Source organism: Podarcis filfolensis (genome assembly GCF_964270895.1).
Source record: "Podarcis filfolensis genome assembly, chromosome: 15".
Taxonomy (NCBI): Eukaryota; Metazoa; Chordata; class Lepidosauria; order Squamata; family Lacertidae; genus Podarcis; species Podarcis filfolensis.
Window position 1 is genome coordinate 30,258,109 of NC_139618.1, and position 22,778 is coordinate 30,280,886.

General features: G+C 43.0%; 1 protein-coding gene across 3 annotated transcripts in view; it reads left to right on the forward strand.

Annotated features, from left to right (window-relative positions):
- Positions 1–2,819: 2,819 nt before the first annotated feature.
- KIRREL3 (kirre like nephrin family adhesion molecule 3) overlaps positions 2,820–22,778 on the forward strand; it is a 738,847-nt gene continuing 718,888 nt past the window's right edge. For 2 of the 3 annotated variants that reach the window (XM_083588556.1, XM_083588558.1), the window contains exons 1-2: positions 2,820–2,910; positions 8,173–8,633. In XM_083588556.1, the coding sequence (XP_083444682.1) occupies positions 8,579–8,633 (55 nt within the window). In that variant the 5' untranslated portion in view covers positions 2,820–2,910; positions 8,173–8,578. Of the gene's footprint in view, positions 2,911–7,857; positions 8,634–22,778 lie in introns of those variants that run through there. The other variant, XM_083588557.1, reaches the window with a different exon arrangement.

A 22,778-nucleotide genomic window follows, 5' to 3' on the forward strand; every position in this document is an offset into this window, starting at 1 on the left:
CTGTGTAGTAACAAGAACACATGCAATTCAAACTGAGTTTCTGGGCAGCCATTAGGGGTGGGATCCAGAAAAAAAGAGGTAGCTTTAACTTTCTTCCTCTCCTGCCATTCCCATTTCCTGGATTGAAATCTCCCCCCTGCCTGAAAGCTGCTGCCAACTGTGTACCTGTTATTGTACCCCCAAATCTACTAGCGACATGGAGGATTTAAATTAAGAAAATGGAATGAGGGAGAAGGGAGAAGGGAGAAGGGAGAAGGGAGAAGGGAGGACCCCCCCCCCCCGAGAATGGTGGCTCTCTTACAAGTCAGACACACACACACACACACACACACACACACACACACACACACACAGCTTCTAACAAAACTAAAGTATGCTTGCATAATCTCCAACACTGTGCCTAGTTTCACTATTAGAAAGCTTGTCACTTCCATGACCGAATGCAGAACCAATCGCTTGCTGTGAAAGAATCCTCACACAGGTTTTTGGACAGCAGGAGCAGTTTGTGCCGGTATACAAAATAGGAATACTGGATGAAAGCTTACAAAGAGGAAGTCCCAGGAAGTTGGGAAGCCAGAGGTGGGGTGCTTGCCAGGAAAGGCCAAAGAAGACAATGCCCGGGGGGAAAGCAGGAGCCTGGGGGAAGGGTTGGTTACAAAGGAGAGGAGAAGCAGAGGAGAAATGGTAGGCAAGCATGAGAAAACTGCGGACCCTCTGGAGAAAGAGGGGCAGACAGAAATGCTGGAGAGGCTGGCCGAGAGTTTGACGGCAACATGCAGAACGTACTTGCCTGTGCAAACAGTAAGGAATGGATTGATGTGGATATACACAGGAGGGTGAGAGGGACTCTGTGTGGGAGATAGAGGAAAAAGGATCTCTCAGGGTGGGAGGCTGGGGGAAGAAACAGAAACACCCAGGTGAGAGCTGGGAAGGCCCACTTTTCTGTAGATGAATAAAGGATATGGTATAATAATAATAATAATAATAATAATAATAATAATAATAATAATAATTTATACCCTGCCCATCTGACTGGGTTTCCCCAGCCACTCTGGGCAGCTTCCAACAAAATATTAAAAATACAATAAAACATTAGACATTGAAAACTTCCCTAAACAATTGAGATAGAGGGTTTTTATATCTATTTCTCTTCTTTATTGTTGCTTTTTCTTTTAGATTAGCTTGGTTTTTGTTGTATTGCATGTTGAAAACTTTCAATAAAAAATATTAACAAACAAATAAAACAGCAGGTAAAAGAGGCATGGAGATAAGTGTTGAGAACTTTCCCTCTTTTTTCTTTTTTTTCTTTTCACTAGTTATTCCTCTGTGACTGGGAAGCGACTGTACTATCGTTGTCAATGTCATCAGATTTATTACCCTCCCTTTGCCAGCATGGCTCAGGGTGGGTTACAACAATTTCAAAACTCAACATTAAAAACGGTTTGAACAGATCACAATCACAGAGTGGGCTCTGAAAACATGTGTCTCAGGCATCAAAGGTTAGGGTAAAGAGGTGGGTCTTCAGCATTCATTGAAAGCTGTACAGTGAAAAAGCCTCCAAAATCAGAGTACGGTATTTTTCATACCCAAGGGCCTCTGGCGGGGGCAAAAGAGACAGTCCCCACTCACCCTCCAGTGAACCATTATTCCCAATATTCTTTCTTTTCTTTTTAAAAGTGTAAGTTTCTAGCATTTGTAGAACTTGAAACATGAGACAAAATGTACAGGGGTTATTCTCATTTTTCAGTGAGAAATTAGCCTGCTTCCCTTCCTTTTCAGTGGTTTTCTTTGCTTGCCCCCTAACCCCACCACCGCAACCCACACAGAAGCTCCTGCCCACACCCTTTACAACTTGCACAGAATGAAATCTGAGGTGGCAGAAGTCTGAGTTAATTGCACTTGGGGCCTTCTTTCCAGTTTGGGTTTTTGGCGGGAAAATTGTGAGGGAACATTCTGAGGTGTTTCACTTGTGACTGCAGTGGGCAGCAGCAGACAAGATGGAGGCAGTTTCCTCACAGCAAGTCACACCACTGGTCTATCGAGGTCATTATTGTCTACACTGACTAGGCAGCATCTTTCCATGGTTTCAAAAAGGGAACATTCCCAGTCCTAGCTGTACTTGCTGGGGATTGAACCGGAGACCTTCTGTACACAGAGCAGATACTCTGCACTAGGTTATGGAAGAAGAGGGAAGGGCTAGTCTTGAAACTTGACAATTTCTAACTTTTCATTCCTCTCCCTGCTCTGTCTCAGTGGACAATTGGCACCTTTTAATTGGTTCCATGCCCCTATGTCTTTTAACAGTGGCCAGACATGTTGAAATGGAGCAGGGTGGGGTGCTTTTCGCAGCACATGCCCCTTTCGGTTCTCTGCCCCAAATAACTGCCATTTCAATGCCACATGCTGAAGCTGCTGGTTAGTTGAACCAAATTTGTGAAACATACTTTTATTCCCTGAGCCACACAATTTTTTGGCCTCCCCTTAGGATGGAATCATATACTTATCTGCCTGGGAATGAGCCCAGTCAGTGAGATTTTAAGAAATGCCTAGGACTGCACTATATAGGACTACACTATAATCTTTAAGATTATAGAAGGGAATCTTTCACAAAGGCAGTCAGTCCATCACACACCCAGCAGGATTCCCCCATTCTCTCATAAGCCCTGTCTGCCAATTGTCTGCCGCTCAGAGGGAGGAGCAAGGAAATTAAGGTTGCCACTTGCATCTTTGTGGCAATGCTCCTATGCCCTGAACTGCTGTACTAAAACCAAAAAAAGGAACAGCTTTGTGTGGTTGTTTTCCCCAACACCACCGGTCTAGGCATTCAACAGAGGAACTTCATTTTTGCTAGATTGTAAATACATGGAAATGATGGGAGGACAAGAAGGTTGTCCAGCAACAGGAAAACAAGTAAGTGGAAGGAAAAATTATTTCACCTTCTGGATGTATCATTGGGCCATCTTTGTGTCTGCGGATCCCACAAGGAAAAAGCCAGGAAGTGCATTTTTTCAAAAATCTGTTCCAACTCCCTGGCTGCTGCATACCATAAACATAAGGCACATTTAAAGCACATGACTTCGCCTCAGAATCTTGACTGCTGTAGTTTGCTAAGGGTACTGGGACTTACATCTCTGTGAGAGGTAAACTACAGTTTCCATGATTCTTTGGGAAGTCATGTGCTTTAAATGTACTGCTTGTATTCAGCCCCATTATGGGGATGGAGAACCTGTGGTTCTGCAGCTGTTGCTAGACCACCATTCCCATCACCCTTGACCATTGGCCATGCTGCCTGGGGCTGGTGAGACTTGGAGTCAGACAACCTCTGGAGAATAATAAATTCCCCTTTTCTGCTCTGCACTATTACACTGGAAAAAACATACCCATCAGCTTTTTCCTTGTCACAGGTACCCTCCCCTTTCTTAACCTGCATCAACCATCACCAGTCTTCCATATAATTTGACTACAACTTCTATCAGTACCAGCCAGCACAGTTGTAGTCTTAAACATCTGGGGGCACCAGGTTGGCGAAGCCCTCTAGAATTAGGGATGACCCACAAAAACAATTCCCAACCAAGCACTCCCTGATTAAGAACATAAAGTTAATAACTTCTCCCTGTGTTCTTTTTTATATATAAAGCCGCGCTATATTAACCGTATACATTTATGTTGATTATAAAAAGTCATTTTCCAAATTGATTTTTTGTCTGAGGAGATTTAAGTGTCTGCAAGAAAAGAACAGGCTGATTTATAATCTACAAGATGCCGAGGTGTAGGGATTAGCACACACATCAGACAGAAATGTGACCTTTACTGTTTGACAAAACCCTACCCCTCAAAACACAAATAAAATAAAATAGATAACTGCTTCTTTCCATATGTCAATCCAGGAACCCTTAAATCAAGGGATCTTGTGGCCCTGCAGATGGTGTTGGTCTCTAGCACACAACATCCTTGATCCTGACCATTGCTCATGCTAGCTAAAGAGGACAGGAGCTGAATTCAGGCAACCTCTGGAAGTTCACCACCCCTGCCTTAACTCAAAGTGGTTACTCTCTGGGTTAAATATTTTGCCCCTGCACAATTTGTGACTAGGGCATTGGCAGTCATCTAAATGTGGAAATCTTAACCGATTTACTGCATGGCTTTTAGTCAATTAACTATTTAATTAAAATTTGCATGCAAGGAAAACAACTGATCTAAAGCAGGAGTGGCCATCCAGATGCTGGATTCCAACTCCCAACATACTCGTCACCAGTGCTGGATTTACGTATAAGCTAAACAAGCTATAGCTTAGGGCCCCACTCTCTTGAGGGTTCCCCAAAAATAATTAAAGGAAAGAAGCCTGGATGCACATTTCCAAAATATAAGATAAAAAAACAAATAAAATAGCTTTAGATACCTATTAAGTCCATAAATTACCATATAGCATATATTCAACACAAAAAAACAGTGACAATTGGTTGTTGACAAAGGACAGCTGGACATATAAAGGGCCCCATTACCTCCAGTAGCTTAGGACCTCATCAAACCTAAATCCGGCTCTGCCAGTCACCATGGCCAATAGTCAGGAAGTTGGTGTCCAAGGCACTAGGTTGACTATCACTGATCTAAAGCACTCTGTCTGTGTCTGTCTCTGTCTTTCTCTCTCTCTCTCTCTGTCTCTCTCTCTCTCACACACACACACACCATCCTTTGTGCTGATGCACGTTCATCAAGTATCCTTAGGAGACTCATCCTGTTCTGCATGGGGTAGAAAGCGGAATACATATTTTAAGTTCATGCTCATTAGGTGTTTGGTTGTTTGTTAAAGTTTCTTCTAGTATACAAATTATTCCTTTTAAAAAAAATCAGCCCAGTTAATTTTTTAGCTGATCAATAGATTTCATAATTGGTTAATCTAACTAGTTACTTGATTAAGCATTGCACCACCAGCCATATACTGTGGCCTCTCATATGCTTTTGAAATCCATTTTCCTCCAGTCCTTGGCAGGCATAAAATTCAGGAGGTTGCTAGGTAGATTTTGTGGACTGGCCTAGATGGCAGATGGCATTCATTCTGACATGTCACAAATTGTGAAGGTCTGCTTTAAGGTTACATGAGAACTATGAACATCAGAAGTAATCTTATGTCAAGTCCATCCAGCTCAGTATTGTCTACTGGCTTGCAGTGGGTTTCTAGGGTTTCAGATGTGAGTCCTCCTGAACCTTACCTGGAGATGATGGGGATTGAACCTGGGACAACCTGCATGCCAAACATGGGATCTACCACAAGGCCTTTCCCCTTTCCCCGATGGATTTTGTTTTGTTGTGGCAACACTGTAGTAAGAAAACCTGCAGTGGCTGGTGAAATATCTATTAACATTATATTAGCCTTCACCAATCCGGTGCCTTCCCCCCACAGCCCGACATTTCGGACTGCAACTGCCATCAGCCCCATGCTGGTTAGAGTTGATGTGAGTTGTAGTCTAAAACATCTGGAGGGCAAAGGCTGCAGTACATGAAAGAGGAGCTCAGTTGGGTCTAGACTGAACAACTCTACTCCACAGGATCTCTCCTAATAACAACCACACACATACTGAATTATAAGAAATTGCATCTGGTGAAGATATATATATATTCCCAGCAGCTTTCCTACAACGCAGAAATTGCTTTCCTGTTGAAGCTCATCTGAGTATATTTCAGAAATAATTTTTTTGTGTGTTTTTTAAGGACATTATTTCACTTTTCTCTTACGTCTGCCAGTAGAAACAATAAAGAGAAAGGGATAAATGAGGACAAGGATTACATAAACCCTTATGTGAAAAAAATCAAATAATAATTATTTTGTTTTGAAAAACACTCTTCATTTAACAATAAGATTGCAACTCAGGTGTCAAGACTCGCTTAAGAAATCAGAACAAGCAGTACTTATATAACCATCCATATACCCTGCATAATAACAGAGAACTCCCTTAATAAGTGAACAAATTATTATTTTGCTAAAGAAAATTAATAAGTTTAGGATTTAAGTTCTGATGGTATAAAAACAATAACCAATAAAATAGAAAAAATACAGGGTGTGTACCTACCATCTACTCTCCCCCCACTCTGCCACCAAGTACTCCTATGTGTGCTGGCTTGCTCCATGGCAGGTCAGAAATTCAACGGGTAAATCTTTTTATGGCATTGAAATACCAGGATAGTGGTTAACATTATCTGTTGATTTTTTTCATCTAGTAGAGCACCTGAGATCTAGTTTTTTGTTGTTGTTTTTTTAAAAAAAAGACAGGGAGAAGCTGACAACCATACAGCCAGTAGGGCTTTGAAGGCTGGGACAAGGGTAAAATCTGATTCAGTCCACATTTAAAAGCGAACCTACCTAATTTGCAGTTTCTGAAACTACACACAAACCAAAATGCAGCCATCATTTGGAATTCTCGCTTCTCTGAATTTTACACCGCAGTTATCCAGCTAAGTAATGTGTGCAAAAATGCACGTACTAGGGTAAAATGTGCATAACAATACTGTTACAAACATTATTCTGTGTTTTTTATAGTTTATTGAAAACAACATCCACAAGGCATTATATTTAGGGGTGGGGGAACTGCTTTGCAAAAATGCATATATTAGGCAGAATTGCATACAAAAATGTGTTCATTAGGAGAAATTCATGTTAGAATGCTGAATGAATTTTCATGAGGACTTAAAAAAATCTTAACTAGTGTGGAATTGTGAAGAATTGAACCCTAAGATTGGAAAAACGAGTGACACAGAAATTGCCCAGGGAGCTTGAGCTCCAGGACCTCTTTCTCTTGTCGTTTTTTTAGTTAAACTGCTGTTACATTTTCAGGAGGAATTTTTATAAAGTATATGCAAACGTCTGCTAGGGGCCTGTGCCTTAAGCCCTTTAAATACCTCACAATAACTTTTCAGACAGCTTCCCCCCCCTCCTCCTCGGCAGCACTGCTTTCCAGGAAAGGTAATCTTCAAGAGCTCAGGTGTTAGTCTCAAGAGTAATCAAGCAGGTTATTCACCTGCCACCCTTTCCAAGAACTTGCGGCATTAAGGGACTGTAGCGCTTTGCGCTCTTGATAGCTGTTTCATTTTGAAGTCTTTCCCTTTACAACCGGAGAAAGAGAACTTCGCTTAAAAGCAAGTAAGGGGGGTTCTTTACAATGCAGGCTTATTTTACTCAGTCGCAACTATCAACCATCCTTTTCCTCTGTTTTCTGCCTGGGATCCAAACTGTAGCTCAGGAGGATTGCCAGCTTCTTTACTGGCGCGTGCTCTTCTGCTTCTTAGAACCATCTTGCATTCTATATGGAGGGAGCGAAGTTGCACCTGCTAAAACATCCTCTCTCTGTTGCGCGGTTCTGAAAGGCATAGGAGCCCCCGGCATTTGAGCCACCGTTCCCTGTCCAACCTTGTACGTACATGCATGCTTCGAGTTTTCCGTAGAAATTACTTTCCAGTATGTGTGCTCAGAATAGGAATCTCCGGGTCTTTTTTCTTTTGTGCCGGGAGCTGCGTGTCTATGCGCTTACTTGCGAGTAAGTTGGGCTCTCTGTGGAACTTTCTTCAGCGTAAACCATGTATTAGATCGGCACGGCAAGGCTGCCATCCGAAGCATATACTGTACACCTGGCAGCAAGTCTCATCGAAATCTATGGGACTTAGTTTCCAGAGCAAATAAATGCATGCATATGATCGGGCTGCAAGATTCCCTTTCAAAAACAGGCAGAGGGGGAAGGGAGCAGGGTGGGGAGATGTTAATTTCATTCCTGTAGAAGAGAAGCCTTCCTACCAACCCTTTACAGCTGCAATTCTATGCCCACTTACTAGAGAGTAATCCCATTGACCGCAGTGGGTTTACTTCTGAGAAAGCACGCCTGGAATAGTCGCGTAAGGGCCGTTTCCTCAGAAGTAAACTTCAGCGTTTTCCGCGCGAGATTCTCTCCGGCAGGTGTGCGGGTGGCACAAGCAGGCTTCCCTGAGCTTGGCGATTCATTGAATTCAGAAGGGGTTTGCTTCTTCTGAGCAAAACATGCCCAGGGATCGGGCTGTCTCAGGCTGCACTAACAGCAACAAAAAATATTACTTGAACTTGTAATAATAGCAGCACAGATTTTGTAAAGGAGGACGAGGCGAAGGAGGAAGGGGGAGAGAATAACCCCACCGCCCTCCTTCTCCCAGGTTGCTCGCAAGTCGTTCCTCTTTAAAGACTACTCCAGTCGGCGTGTCAGTCAGTCCAGGCAGCGGCTGTGGGAGGAGCTCCTCGGGAGGAGGCTGGCGAGGCTGAGAGAGCCAGGGAATGGAGCGGAGAAGAGCGCGTACATGAGCGAAGAGGAGGTAGGCGCCGGGAGAGCGAGCGAGGCTGAGCAACTAAACTCCATCTCCGCCTTAGCAGCAGAAGCAGGAGCCGCCGCCGCCGCCGCCGCCGCTATTGCTGCCAACCCAGCGAACGCTTCGCCGGTGTGTAGGAAGACGGCTCCGGCAAGAGAAGGCAGGCGAGAGCATCGGGAGGCAGATACAGCTAGCCCCCGAAACTGCTTAAGCGCGCAAGTTCGTCTCTCTTATTTCCCCGCCGAACTCTTAAGGAATGAAAGCTTTTCAGACAGATCTCGTCCTCCTCTGCTTCTTCCTCTTCAGTCAAGGTAGGACCCATCTATATATGTTTCTCTCTCTATTTCTTTTTAACTTTCCAGGTGGGTTGGGGATGATGATGGTGGTGATGAAGGCATTTGCGGCCAATGTGTCTCTCGCAGCTGGGCAAAAGGAGGAGGAGGAAGGAACTCCGATGACTTTTGTTTTTGGAGCTGGTTTCCTCATCCCCCTGCTATTCCTCTCCAGCCCCCAACCGCCGCTTCTTCTTGGCGTATCGCTGTTTCAGTTGGAAGTGAAGGGTTTAAGCAGCTGGTGCATGTTTTTTGTAAATCTACCCCCACCAAAAAACAAACAAACGGGGGGATGGACGGGCGGGATGAGTTTGCTATTGTTATGCTTCAGCTACTGTTCGGGAGGGGAGATCTTGGCGTGTATTATTTATTATTATTATTATTAAAAAAGCTTCCAAATGTTTCTGTTCCTCCATATATAGCCAAACCAGGAGGGGGTGCTTTTTTTTTTGGCTTCTGGGGAGTAGGACTGAAGAGGAGGTGATGATGAGTTTTTAAAATGATGATGATGAGAGGATGATAGGCAGTCCGAGCCTGTGCGCGTTTACTCGGAAGTAAGTGCCGCTTAGACCCTCCCAGCAAGCGTGCATAGCGGCGCAGCGGGAAGGTGCGTTACCATTCTCTCTTAGGCATTAGTAATTATAGTCTCCTGATTGTTTCTGTTCAGGTATCTGTGTCCATTGGATACATAAAGGCTGCACACAGAACAGTCGTGCGTTTTTTCCTGGGGTGTCACGTTGACTTGAATTTGACTTGTCTGCTTCTACAGGAGAGGGAGCAGTAGGTACACCCAGTGAGATGATTTGGGTTTGAAGTCCATTATGTCCTATGTTGAAACACTGTGCAGACAACTGATGGGCAGGTGTGTTTTTTTCCTTTAGGGTCACCTACATGCATTGCATCTTTCCACAGCAACTGTTCCTGCATTTTTATAGATGTCTGGAGAATAGACCCATAAATTATTCTGGGTTATTATGATGTTGTTCATGGCTGCGGGCAAAAGCACTCACCTGTGGAATAAGGGGAGTGAGGATAACTCAGCTTTCCATGTGCCCTGGAAACACCCACCATCACCTTGTGCCAAAGCTGAGTGCCATCTGTGTTTTGCTCACCCACCATCCCAGCATAGCTCTTGGGGACCAGTGTGTGTGCTTTGTTTTTCAAACTGAACACAACAGGTCCATCTGTTGATTAAATTAAGAAGAAAAGTTAGTGCTTTGGTGCTTAATCGAGAAATTGCTTTTGTACCCCATCTCATTCTCTTTTTCTGAAAGCATGAGACTGTGCAGCTATCAGTTTGTTTACAACTGCTCTACTTTTGCTGCCTATGTTGTATCATAGTGCCTTTTCTCCATGCTGCTTCTCTTGCACTTAAAACAAAGAATTACTAAATTGATAAGCCTGCACCAAAGCTGATGCATTCTTTGTAGTGGAGATTCAGGTCCTTTTGCAATATAGAACTCTTCCCCCCTCCTTTAAAAGAACTAGCAGTTTCCCTTCATACCCTTAGATACCATTGGGAATGGATATGTAGGGGAGACTGGAAGTTTGAGTTTCTTTTTCTCACCTTATTTCTTCTTCTTTTTTAAAAAAAGTTGCTTTGTTAAAATAAAGATGATGGTATTTAAAAGCAGCTGCTTTGTTCAGCATGGTTGGATATGATTCTCCTGTCCAGTGTGCCTCTGATAGCTCTTTAGTGTCTGGCGAGGTGATGGCAAAGTCTCTTTTTCTCAGAGCTGCTACTGCTCCTTCCTGTAGAAGAACCTAATTTCATTGGTGTGCAGCTAGGTTTGATGGCATGAAACTGGGTTACTAGCCCACTGGAGTGTAGCTGGCTTCGATACAATTATTACATCACTGCTTAGATCAGCTTGGTGGCTAATACCAAGCCGGCACTTGAAGCCTACTTTAAAGGAGTTAGTCGGGCGAGATGTGTTCAGACAGCTTTCTCCTTTCAGCTGCTGCATACAGTCCCTACTGATGTTCATATTGACTTCTGTCCATAAGTAGATGTATATTCATAAAGGTACTATTTTTCAACACTTAGGTGGTGATGAAAATATGGATGTAATTTTCTCCTCTTACTTGCCTTGCATTATGAAGTGACTGCCACAATGTCACAACAACGGCACTTCAGTTGTTTGGTGTCCTGCTCAAACTATATGTGGCTTTTTGTGAGTCCTATGGGATCTTGTTAGAATTTCAGAGGTCTCGATTAACAAATTGCTTGGAAACAAGTACGTTTCTAGTCCTTGTAGCTACACGACAAGCTCCTAAAGTCTCGTCCCATGTGAAGATCATCCAGTATCTTGCTGACAAACACACACACACACAAACATCAGCTTGCTTCAAGAGTATGCAATTCAATGTTTGAGAATCTGGCCTGAAGCCAAATAGGTTTCCCTTCAGATCTGCAAGGAACTATTGTGTGCACACAAGAGATGTGGATAGAAGTACAACATGCAAAATGTAGTAGAGGTTCTTTATGTAGGTGTTTGAAAGGTCTGCATGATGGCTATCCTGCAGCATCTTACACTTGGCCAAACAAGTGCACCTGTTCATTTCTTTGCATTTGTGGGATGTTACGCTAGGAGAGAGTATGTCTGGTGTGTGTGTGGGGGGGGGGGAGAAACTTGGCACATAGCCCCGACCCATATTGTGGGAGTCTCTAGTCCTTTATTATTATAATTGCTTCCTAAGCATGTTATACTTTTGTGCGTTCTCAGCTCTGGCTAAACAGGTATCGGTTTGACCTGTCTCAGCTGGCGTTTCACTATGTAAAGTGCAGCTACCTTTTTGGAGAAGAGCCTGCTAATACATTTCTGCTTCCCCACCGAGCCTTTTTAAAGCCTCTTAGCAGAATAATTTTCAGACATGCTCTTCAAAGCCAGATTTCAATCGTATCTACAACATGTAAATGTCCAGTGGCAAATCCACTGTGCCAACTTCCTGGTCTCACTGCCTCCCCCCCCCCCCCCGCGCCTATGGTCTTAAGAGAGGTTATGAAATAATTAAGGATATGATCTCTAAAGACTCAGATTTAAAATGCACTGTTGTGAACAGTCGGGCTCTGGCTTCTCTTAAGATGGCACAGGGAAAGAAACCTCTTCTCTGTGACTTTGTGTGGCGTGTTGGGAGGTGGGGTTCTTGTCTCTATAGTTGGCAATGAGAAAACCAGGTCCTGGCTCAGAAATTTGACAGCTGCCAGTGTTGCGTATATTTGGTCTCTGTGTGTTCCTCCCTCCTTTCCTGCTGGTTGTTTTTCCTTGTGCTGCTGCTTTCCCTAAGCTGTCAGGGCTATAGTGCTTCACAAAAACTGGTATAATGTCACAAGGCAATTTACCTCCTGCTAGCAAGAGGCATCAACCGTGTGCCTTGGTGGAAAGAGAAGTGACCCTGTCATAGAAAAAAGCGTGAAGTCCTTGTTTGTGTATGTGTGTGTTTGCTGTAGGGTCCCCCCCCCCCATTGCCCTCTTATTTATCTCATTCTCATTCCTTGGTATGAAAGTATTTTTAGGATGGGAACAACAAAAACAGAGAGGCCCCCTGCCGTCTGTCAGATCTGGAGTGTGGTGACGTCCGGTCACAGCTGAACTACATCCTCCTTGTGCCCCTGAGTAGAACTTTGCTGTCACACACACAGGGAGCCCCTGGCACTGCTGTGGTCGATCCTTTGGGGGGTTTTCTTCTGTGACTCATGACTCTAACTCTGATAAAATGAGCATACTTGGGGGGGGGCATGGGTTAGCATTTTTCCAGTTCCACTTGAACACCAGAGAAAACAACAACCATATACTGAGAGTCGGTGGCATGGAGGTCTAAATCACACCAGGTTGCAAAACATAGGAATTCGTATAGGCATAGGTACATCACGTTCATGTCAGATATTATGGGCTGTGGTTTACCATAAGGACCTCATTATAGGTCCATTTCAGTGGTGTCTCCAGGTTTTGGAAGCCTGCCACCCTGGGTGGGTTTGGAAGCCTACCACCTCCTCCCTGCTGTTGTCTCTGCCTATTCCAGAGGTAGCCATCGTCATGCCCTCCAGATGATGCCCTCCAAAGGACAAAGGAATGGTCTACTAAGCAACTGATCAGGGATCAGGATGGAAGAAAGAGCCGCTTCTCACAAGAACTGTGATACATGCACTTTTGTTTCTCTATAAGTTGGAGTGGAGCATGGCCCTTCAATTAAGCTCTGATTATGCAGGACTTAAAGCCTACATTAAGAGCCTGATGTTTCTTAGGACTTCCTTGATAATGCTGAAGTGGAGCTAGGACTGTCAGTGTTACAGAGTTCTTATTCCTTAGCCTGCTGTTCTTGTGTTTGATACTTGGTGAGGAGGGTGTTGCAGGTCTTATAAAGTATTTTCTTTTAGTCCTTAATGGAAGACGTGCTTCCAGAAGGCATCAAACCCCCAGCGCAAAAGAGGGGATTCATTTCCGCAGTATCTGCATACTTACATCAAGTCACAGTAAGTGTAACTAAATCAAAGGGACAATGTTTTGACCCTTTCCCAGGTTTTCATATGGGAAAACTCCAGTCTCCTGTGTAGGAGAAAGTTCTAAGAATTGCAGGATAGGGGTTACATGTATGTACTGAGCATAAAAGAGTTCAAAAAGAGAAGTAATGCTAATGCTGCTCACCCCCCAACCCCCATAACTCCATGGCGTCCATGGCGGTCAATTTTTGCTGCGTGTACTGTGTTACTACAATGGAATTTCCTACAGCAAATACATGAGTGAATTGCAGCCCTGATTGAGATACATTGCCATACTAAGTACTTGGTGTGCACAGGTCAGGTACACCTGCAGCAAGCTGTAGTTACCATGCAAAATTCCAGATTGCTCCTAGGAAGCTAATGCTCTTGCAGGGCAGGCAGATGACAGAGTTAGGAAAAGGTATTTTGCATAAGACAGTGTACTGCTTTGCCCTGTCTAGCTTTAAAGTACTCTGTTAACAGGGTATACAATATGCAGAAGTCGACTTTTCTTTCCCTTTTTGTGAGATGCACTTCAGAAAAGAAGAACTTCTGAAGTGCAATCCTTCTTGACATGCTTACATTGAGCTACTGCTGCTTCATTCTTAAGCCCATTCCTAAACCCATGGAAGTAAATGCCTTTTATTTTGGGTGGAACTTACTTCCCCTTTAATTTCTTCTTGGAAGAATTCATTAATTAAAGGAAGAATCTTCATGGAATCATATCTGCTGCTTTTGTGCATCTGATTCTTTGCAAACTGGGCTATGCCTTTAATTCAGACTCTTCTAGGTTTTCTTCCTTGTCTGGTACTGGAGACAACTTGATAGCACACAGTGCAAATAAAGGGGAGAGACTTGTCCACTGGTGCAATGAGGTGAAACAAAGTTAACTTTTGAGCTTTTAAAACAATCTAATAGCAATACACCAGCTTATTCCTGGTACATTTGCTGATAGCCTTAAATGTAAACTTCGCAATATTCCTTTGAGCATGGTTGGCATCAGCATTTGACATCCTTGGGCACCTGCCAGTGCTTTGGTTCCCTGCCTTTGGGGCCCCACCATTGATACCTCACTTTGCAGCAGGGGACCTATTTTTCTGACCTAGTCACCACTTTAATGTTCACAATGTCCCTGGTATTGTGAGGAAATAAGCTGCCCTGTAAGCCTACTACTGTCCTTATTATTTACATTTATATACTTCTTTTCATTGAAAAATCAACAACCCATAACAACTACAGGCCATAAAATACAATTACAGAATTCAACAGCAACTCACTAAAACTTCTCAAAAGGGATGGGAAACTTACTCCCTCAGAAGAGGGTTGCATTCCTTTCTGGCCAACCTTCCAAGATCCAAACATCAGACATAGGTGGAGCCTGAGGCAAAATTGGGTGGAGCAATGAATGGGGAGGGGAAGCTTTTGTACACTAGGCTAGTTTCTACACATACTCAGGCACCCCTGTCTTTCCTCCATCCATGCAGCAAAGAGGCATTTTTGGATTTCAAGGATGCATCCCAGACAGGCAAAAAACACTCAAGAAGGGTGTGAAGCAGATGTAGTAGGGGTTGTGGCCCAGGGAGAGTCCTGAGGACCAGACAGAGAGGTTTGGAGGGCTGCTTTTGGCCCAGGGGCCTGTGGTTCCCAACCCTTGCCCTATAGTACAATACTGCAGGAAATACGAAGCTAGGGATCACTTACAAGGAGAGGGGTGGCACCAGCTATTTTCTCACCTTCACCCCAAGGCTGAAATCCACCTTGCTCTTGAGCTCTCTTAAGAAATCTTAAACAGAACGTTGGAAGATCTCCACAAAATTGTTAATTTCCCCCTTTGAACCCATAGGTGGGCTTTTCCTTGTGTTTGTACGTTTGGTGACAGTGCAACCTTCCCCCCGCTGCCTCTTATTGTGAGGTGCATTCTTCAACATGATTCCCCTCCTTACCATTACCCTCTTCTGCAACTTAATGCTAACATTTTCAGTTCTCTAAAGAACCAAAGAGGAAGCAAATGTTGATCCAGTATGGTTGTGCCCCTGGAGAGCAGAGACCTCCCAGGTCCTCCTTATATACCTGAAAATGTTAACATCCCTTCTGCTTGGTCAATGACTCCTTGAGAGGCTGTTGTAATGTGTCAGAACATGTCACACAGGTCTTTACATTCCCACCTAGATGCACGGTGTCCACGCACATTCAGCAGCTGGGGCTATGGAGGTGGACCAATTGACTGCAATTGTACCAACCAGCTCTTTGGATTGATGTTGGCAGCCAATTCCAGCAATTAACTCTGTATGTACTGAGGCTTGAGTTCTAAGGGTTTATCACATTTCTCATGGAAGCAACCACAGGTTTGCAATGCACGTACACTTACCAAGGAGTTGCCTGCACATTTTTGTGCTGAACACATGTTTGCCACATTTGCCCTTTACTTTGCTGTGCCTTAGAAGTTTTAAACATTTGATGCAGCGGTTAGTTTTTCAGAAGCAACTATTATGCCAGTTCCCTGTCTAAAACTTTCTGACATGTGTTAAATGTCTGCTGTGAGATCACACTTGCTAGGTTCTCATGTGAGAAGGTATTTTCCCCATTAAGTACAATCTTCCAGTTAAATACTTTTAGCGGTGCTTTTTTCCAGGGGTACTGCAGGGGTACCTGCACCTTTCTTCTTCTTCTTCTTCAGATGTTAAAAGTGTGTCACTTACTGTAACAACTTCATGGTGAGTACCGGCACCTTTCTTTCCTTAAAAAATGCACTGCTTTTAAGGCATCATTGTTCCTGAGTTGCTGAATAGCTTGCATTAATGTTAATGAATGGAATCTATGTTAATGATTTCAGAAATAAGTATTAATATGGTTTCCCCTTACTTAATTGCTTTAGTAGAGTTCATCACTCTCCAACAAATACACTCTACATGTGCGTGGTTGGGGTTTTTGCGTAGGACAAAGTCTCTACCTATTTCTAACACCAGAAGACACCCCCTCTTGTTTTGTTTTAGAAGTGAAACTCATGACTACTCACTGAAACACTGTAGTGTGTACAGACTTTAATCTTGTAGTTCGGCCTTTCCACAACTGGTGCCCTGCAGATGTTTTGAAAGATAGTTCCCACCATCCCTGGCGGTCAGTTATGTTAGCCAAGGTTGATAAGAATGGAGGTCCAACAACATCTAGAGGGCACCCAAATAGAGAAGATTGTTGTACAATGTACTAGAATCAACATATGCTGAAGTTCCACGTTTTCTATATATTACCCTATTCACATGATTATCAAAGTGTGTAGCAGTGAAAGGCAAAATATTTTGCAAGTTGGTTCTAAGTTTTGACTAGTAAGTTCTGTGCCATGCACAGGATTCATCTTCTAAAAAGCCAACATGAATACTCAGCAAGCAGTTGTTGCATGTGCTGTTTCGAAAGCAGCACATGATGGTAGATGAACACAATCCGCTCATTATGGGCTGGTAGCCAACATGCACAGGCTTTCCCAGTGTCCCCAATCCTACCCCCCGTGGCTATTCTATGCTTGGTGGGGCACATTAATATGCACTGAATAAGAGAATGAAGGAAGAAATTAATGGTGGAAGGGTGTGTTGTAAATCTCTTTGGTAAATTTAAACATGAGTACGTTCAGTGTAGTTATGTACACATCATGATGTTGATAGTGCTATTATTGGAGGCATGGTTAAAACGATCATGCAGTCTATTCAGATTTGCATTGTTGTATTCCCCAAAAACATTTTTAGGCCCAGCCACACTGATGTAATTATAGTACCTCTATCTTAGTGAAAATTGAGTGTAATCTATAAGAAGTGAGAGTTAAATTCTCTGTATCTTGATAAAATATTTGATTCTTTAAATGGAATGGCTATAATTTTGTAGTCTAGATACAACCATTTTTGCCACCTTTTTTTAGCACACCCCCTCCTCCCATGTTAGCTTTTTGAGGTACTGATTAACTTTGATTCCAAGCAAGGAAATTGGACTTTCTATCTCCATTCATGAAGAAAAGGAAAAAGAGTATATCTAAGTACCAAAACTAGCATTTCCCTCTTGTGTTATTACTGGCGCTAACTGCATCACCTTCCTTAAACTTCACTGTGATGTGAACAATGATTAACTCACAGCCACGTGTGATTGAACTTGTGCTGAAGGAAAACTAGTGACCATTTGCTTACTTGGCATTGGGTAAACAATGGGGTTGATCTACAAACTTTTACCCTGCTGCCTTACAGAAAGCCATAAAAATTGCAGGGGTCCTATCTCCTTGAACAGAAGATCCAATCCAGCTCCATGCACACTCAGCAGTTGGGGCTGTGATATATGGACCAGTTGGATGCAATCAGTTATTTGTCTTGATGTGGTGGCCAAACCCAGTCATCTGCTTCCCATTCCAAATTGCCAGTCAGTAGTATTGCAAGTATTTGCCAGGCTGTGCATATATAGCTTTGGCTGCCACATCTTGCTGGGAACCTTATTTGTGCACACGATTTTGTCCAAGTTTAAGAAATGCATGTTAATCATTCTTCCATGTACAGATGATTCTCCAAGCCCATTCCCTCCCCATATACTCCATGGAAATAGAAAGCATGTTACATTACATAAAATCTATTGAGCTCTGCCACCCTGCCCTACTATGCAGAGCCGGCTACTTCTCACTGATTGTCTTTTGCTGTTGCTCTCTAAAAAGAAATAAAAATGAAGAGCCTTGATTATTTTTTCTACCACAGACTCTTTCCAAATATATTCTATGGCACAAATGAGAACATAGACTATATACTGCCAGGAGTCAGTAAATGTCAATAATGGCTAAGTGTTTCCTTTATATCACAGCGATTTAGCATAAGCTTCTTGGAAACAAATGTCTTCCATAACTGTGCAATATTTAAGTACATAGTCAACAGTGCTATGAAGATTAAATAAATGTCAGTGCTACTTGGGTGCTCAGTAACAAGCTAGATTGACTGAACTTGCATAATGACCAGTTTGGCTGAAGCAGATTTCCTTTCGGTGGGGAGCGGGGGGAATGGGAAAGAGAACAAGGGAAAGCAGTTCATTTCATGCAATCTTCTCCAGGTTAATTTATATGGATTATCACCATCATGTTTGGATCTATATAATAGGAGATAACTCTAGAACAGCCTTTCCCAACCTGGTGCCTTCTATTATTATTATTATTATTATTATTATTATTATTATTATTATTATTATTATTATTTTCTTACAACTCCCACCATCCCTATCCATGGAGGATGCTGGCTAGGACTGATGGGAGTTGTAGTCCAACAGCATCTGCAGTGCACAGGGTTGGGGATGTCTGCTCTAGAACAGCAATTGTGAAGTGGTAGTATTTAAGCTGTCAGATGTTCATTTAGAAGAGTGGGTTGCTGCTATTAGTAGATGATGGTACTTGAGCAAGATAAGTGTGCATTCATTTGTAGTTTAAGTACTTGGACTGACAGGACAATAGTAGGTTATGTGGGTGGGACCACCTCAGACTCCTGAAAATTTGGGAAGGAAGTTTGTAAATCATGCTGTGGGGTGGGAAAAATATTTTAATTGGTGTTGTAGTGTTTGATGATTCATTTTTTGGATAGCATGAAAAGTGTGGGGTAAGAAGTTGAATGCTGCTGCCATTAAACAGTGGATGGCTTAGCATATGTTGAGCTGTTTTGAAACACACACAACATAAAGGGATTGTACTGCTGGGTGGGCCAATGTGGAATGTTCTGTATGAGCATAGAAAATACTTGTATCCCAGGTGAAAGGGATGATAGAGAAGATTGCTAAGTCATTCATGATTGTTTTTGGACAGAAGCCAACAGGCCTTAATGTTCTTGCATGAGTGCACAGGTGGTGTGTTTCAGAAGATGCCTATTTGCATCAAAACCTCATCAAGCTGAGCTGGAGGTGTATTTGATATCCTCTTCTATAGCAATTTCAGCATCTGGCCTATGTCTATATTTACAGCTCAGTCTGGGTGGGAGGGAAGAGGACTCAGCGCATGTCTATGGGAAGCCACTGGGCCATGAAGACAAGTGTCCTAATTCTGCAGTAGTTGATAAAACAATCTTTCTGGCACAGTTAATTCAGACACGTTGTTGGGAGGGGTGTTGGTTGCTGGGGAATTTCCTTTCACAAATGCCCTGGGAAGCAGCTGTTCAGATGTGAATAATAGATTTGAGATGTGTGAAAGTGTCCATGTTTCTGCCTTGCCAAAAAGTGGCATTGCATGTTCCAGACATTTATCTGCAAAAATAGTTTTTCAATTTTCTGCAATTGTAGGATTTTCCAAATGGCTAGCTAACATCCTAGCAGAAATGGGTATAATTCCCCATCCAAGTGCTGTCAGTCCGGCTATTGCATTTGGCTGCTCAGCTACAACTTTTCACCCTGTGCGGTCTGTGGTTAATTGTGCAACAAAACATGGTTTCTTTCCCCCATCCTTTCTTCAGAAAGTACAGTGTAAAGTGTTATCTTTACTAGAAGCATTTACTTGTAGTGGCAAATACATAATCTCTACATCAGGAATCAAAAATTCTGAGACTTCTGGGTATAGGGTGGTATATAAATTCAATTATTATTATTATTATTATTAACAACAACAACAACAACAACAACTATTCAAAAGGCTTCTACCAAAAAAACAGCTACCCACTCACCAGCATATAAACATCCCCTCACCCCATTTCTTTTCAATTCTGGGTCATGATGTGACAATTGTAGAGAGCAGGTGGACTGGAAGAGGAGTCTGTATTACAATAAGTTCAGATGCGTCATATAAATAGGGGAGTGTACCCTTTGCAGGGGAGGGCCAAAAGGGAATGAGTTCAATATCCATTTTGACCTGGAAGGTGGGAGGAGAATTTTTCTCAAATGGAGCAATCAATCATCCCAAGGAACCATTTCTGAGCACATCTGTGGGCTTCTACCATACATCCTGTCTCCCTCTAATTGTGGCAATTTCTGAAGTCCTCAGTACAGTTTTTCATTAAGCCCTTGACAGACAGAGATCCTTGTGCTTTAAAGGATAAATGTTGATAGCTCTATGTCATAATTGAAGCTTTAGTAACTAGTGCTCTTTGAGTGAACATCATAAAAGTCTTGTGGCTTTGCCAAAACAGATGAGAACTTCTCATTGGGCTTTTTTATTTTTGTTTCTAGCTTGTGAGCACCTTTAAAAGAAGTCCTGCATAACTTGAATCCAGCCAGTAATATAGTGTGACAACTCCTCAGACAGGTAGCTAAAGCCAAAAGTTCATTGCACCTTTGTTGGGCTTTCCTACATGGCTGGTAGACTGTGTTGTGTTTAGCCATGTGTGGTAGACTTGGTTTTTATAAATGGCTTCCTTATGTGAGGCACCCAGAAAATGTTGGTCAGAATGAGTGTTTGAGCTTCTTGTTGCTACACGGATAGAGAATTATCTGTAGTGCTTCTGTTTTTTATTTTGTTTTTTCATAACGTGACTTGGAAACTGTGTCCCCAAGTCAGGTGCTATATTGTCATATGTTCTCTGCTTTTGATTCATCTGTTTCATGGTGCAGAAGGCATATGCAATGTGACTCTTGTAGAAACCAAATGTGTCTGTGGGAAACTGCTGAAGGCCTCTGCTTAGTGGGCACTGAATGTCTGCTTTCTTCCAACAGTATTGGCAGATGATCCAATGGCTTCCAGCTTCACAGCAACTTCTTGGTTCAGAGATGGGGCACTGTGAAGGGCCTCTGGGTAAAAGGCGTGTTGCATGAATTCCCTATGCAGATATTTCACATTCCACATTATGAAGTATGTGCAATTTCCACTGTAGATTGCAGGTGTCTTGAGTTGCACTGGCTGCACATTGGATCTAGTTTTCAATTGCAGGGCAAATGTGTTGCAGATGAAGTGTTGGATTTGAACTGGGGAGACTTGGGTTCAAATCCTGCATCACCCCTGAAGTTCAGTGATTAGCTCAAGGTCACTCAGTATGTCTCACCCTAACCTAAATCACATGTCTGTTGTTAATGATAAGGACCTCATTTATTGCTGTCCAAAGTTCCATGGAAGAAGGGCAGGATGATTTACAATGCGTGGAGAACGTGCAACTACAACTCCCATCAGCCCCAGACATCATGACTAATGGCCAGAGATTATGGGAATTGTACTACAACATTATCCACAGAGCCATAGATTAGCCAGCCCTGAGACAAAAAAGATGTGGGAAAACGCCCCCTGGTTTGGCAGCATTAATGTTAGGCCATTAAGCCAAGATGCTATTTAGCAGACAAAGCCCCTAGCTTCCAGTCTCCTGCATAAGAGCCTGTAAGAATTTCATAGCTGCCCATCACTTTGCATCTCCATCAGCTGCCCTGTGGTATCATTGGTTGCTATGTCTCGGCTGGAGCTTGTCATTCATGAGCTGAGAAAAATAATGTGAGGGTTGGGGGTGGGGGAGAAAGACACACACACATAGAGAGAGGGAGGGAGGGAGAGAATGAAACCTATCAAAATGATCTTACGTTTCATTCTTGTAGATACAGAACTGCTTCTGTTCCAGCTGATTGCAGTCTTGACATCTGCTCAGCTGGGCCAGAATAGCTGCTGCCAGTGCTGTAGAGATTAGAAGTGGAAAGACCATTTTGGGCTTCCTAATAAATCGTTCCTGACTCCCAGTTGCATTAAGCCTGTTTCCTTCCAGCATGTCCTTTACTGCTGTGCTCTGTCTGCTGCAGCCCTTAGTGACTCAAAGAATGTTTCCTGATTGGGGTCTGATTGGTCACTGCCCACCATTAAGGGATTTGCAGGCGACTCAAATAGCCATTCCCCAAAACTGAGCTCGAAATGATCGGCGGCTTTTTCCCCAGCTGTGTACTTGCTGGTGCTAGAAAGGAGCCCAGATACAAATGTGGGGTGCCTTAATAATGCAGGCATATTGAAAGGAGGGAGATTGCTCTCTCCCCACCATCCCCTAAATAAAACACATGCCTTTGGAATATTAATTCAGCTTGCAAAGTGGTAGCACTGCTCTTTTAATGTTGGCCTTGTGGTGGCAGCAGCAGCGCTTCTATGGGATTGAACAAGTTGCTCTGTGTGGAGAAGGCGGGCAATGAGATGAGGCTTGTTTTCTGGCTCCTGCAAAAAGGAGGCAGTGATTTGAGCTCTTGGCAGGAAGGAGCATTGCCTCAGACCTGTGACCAAAGTTCTGGAAAGCGATCATGAGAGAGATTAATGTGGAGTGCCCCAGTATGTTTTAGTGGGTGGATTCACTGTTTATTGGGAACCCCTGAAAGTTGGAGGTTGGAATTCCTTCTTGTTGCTTGACTCAGGCTGACGGCCTTATCTCAACAATGCAGTACCGTAATTGTTGGTGATGAGTAGGGACAGGGGATAAATTGGATTCAGTTCACATTTGCAAGTGAACCTACCTAATTCACACTTCATGACACAATGTGTGAACTGAAACATAGCCATCCATGAAAATTAGCACTTCTCTGTGTGTTTCTACCAGGGTAATGTGAGCATAAGAATGTATGCATCAATGAAAAATAACATCCAGAAATACATTATATTAGGGAAAATTGCTTTGGAAAAATGTGTATAATTAGACCACATTGCATACAAAAATGTGCATAATAGGATAAATTACCTTTAAAATGCTAGTGAATTTTCATGAGGA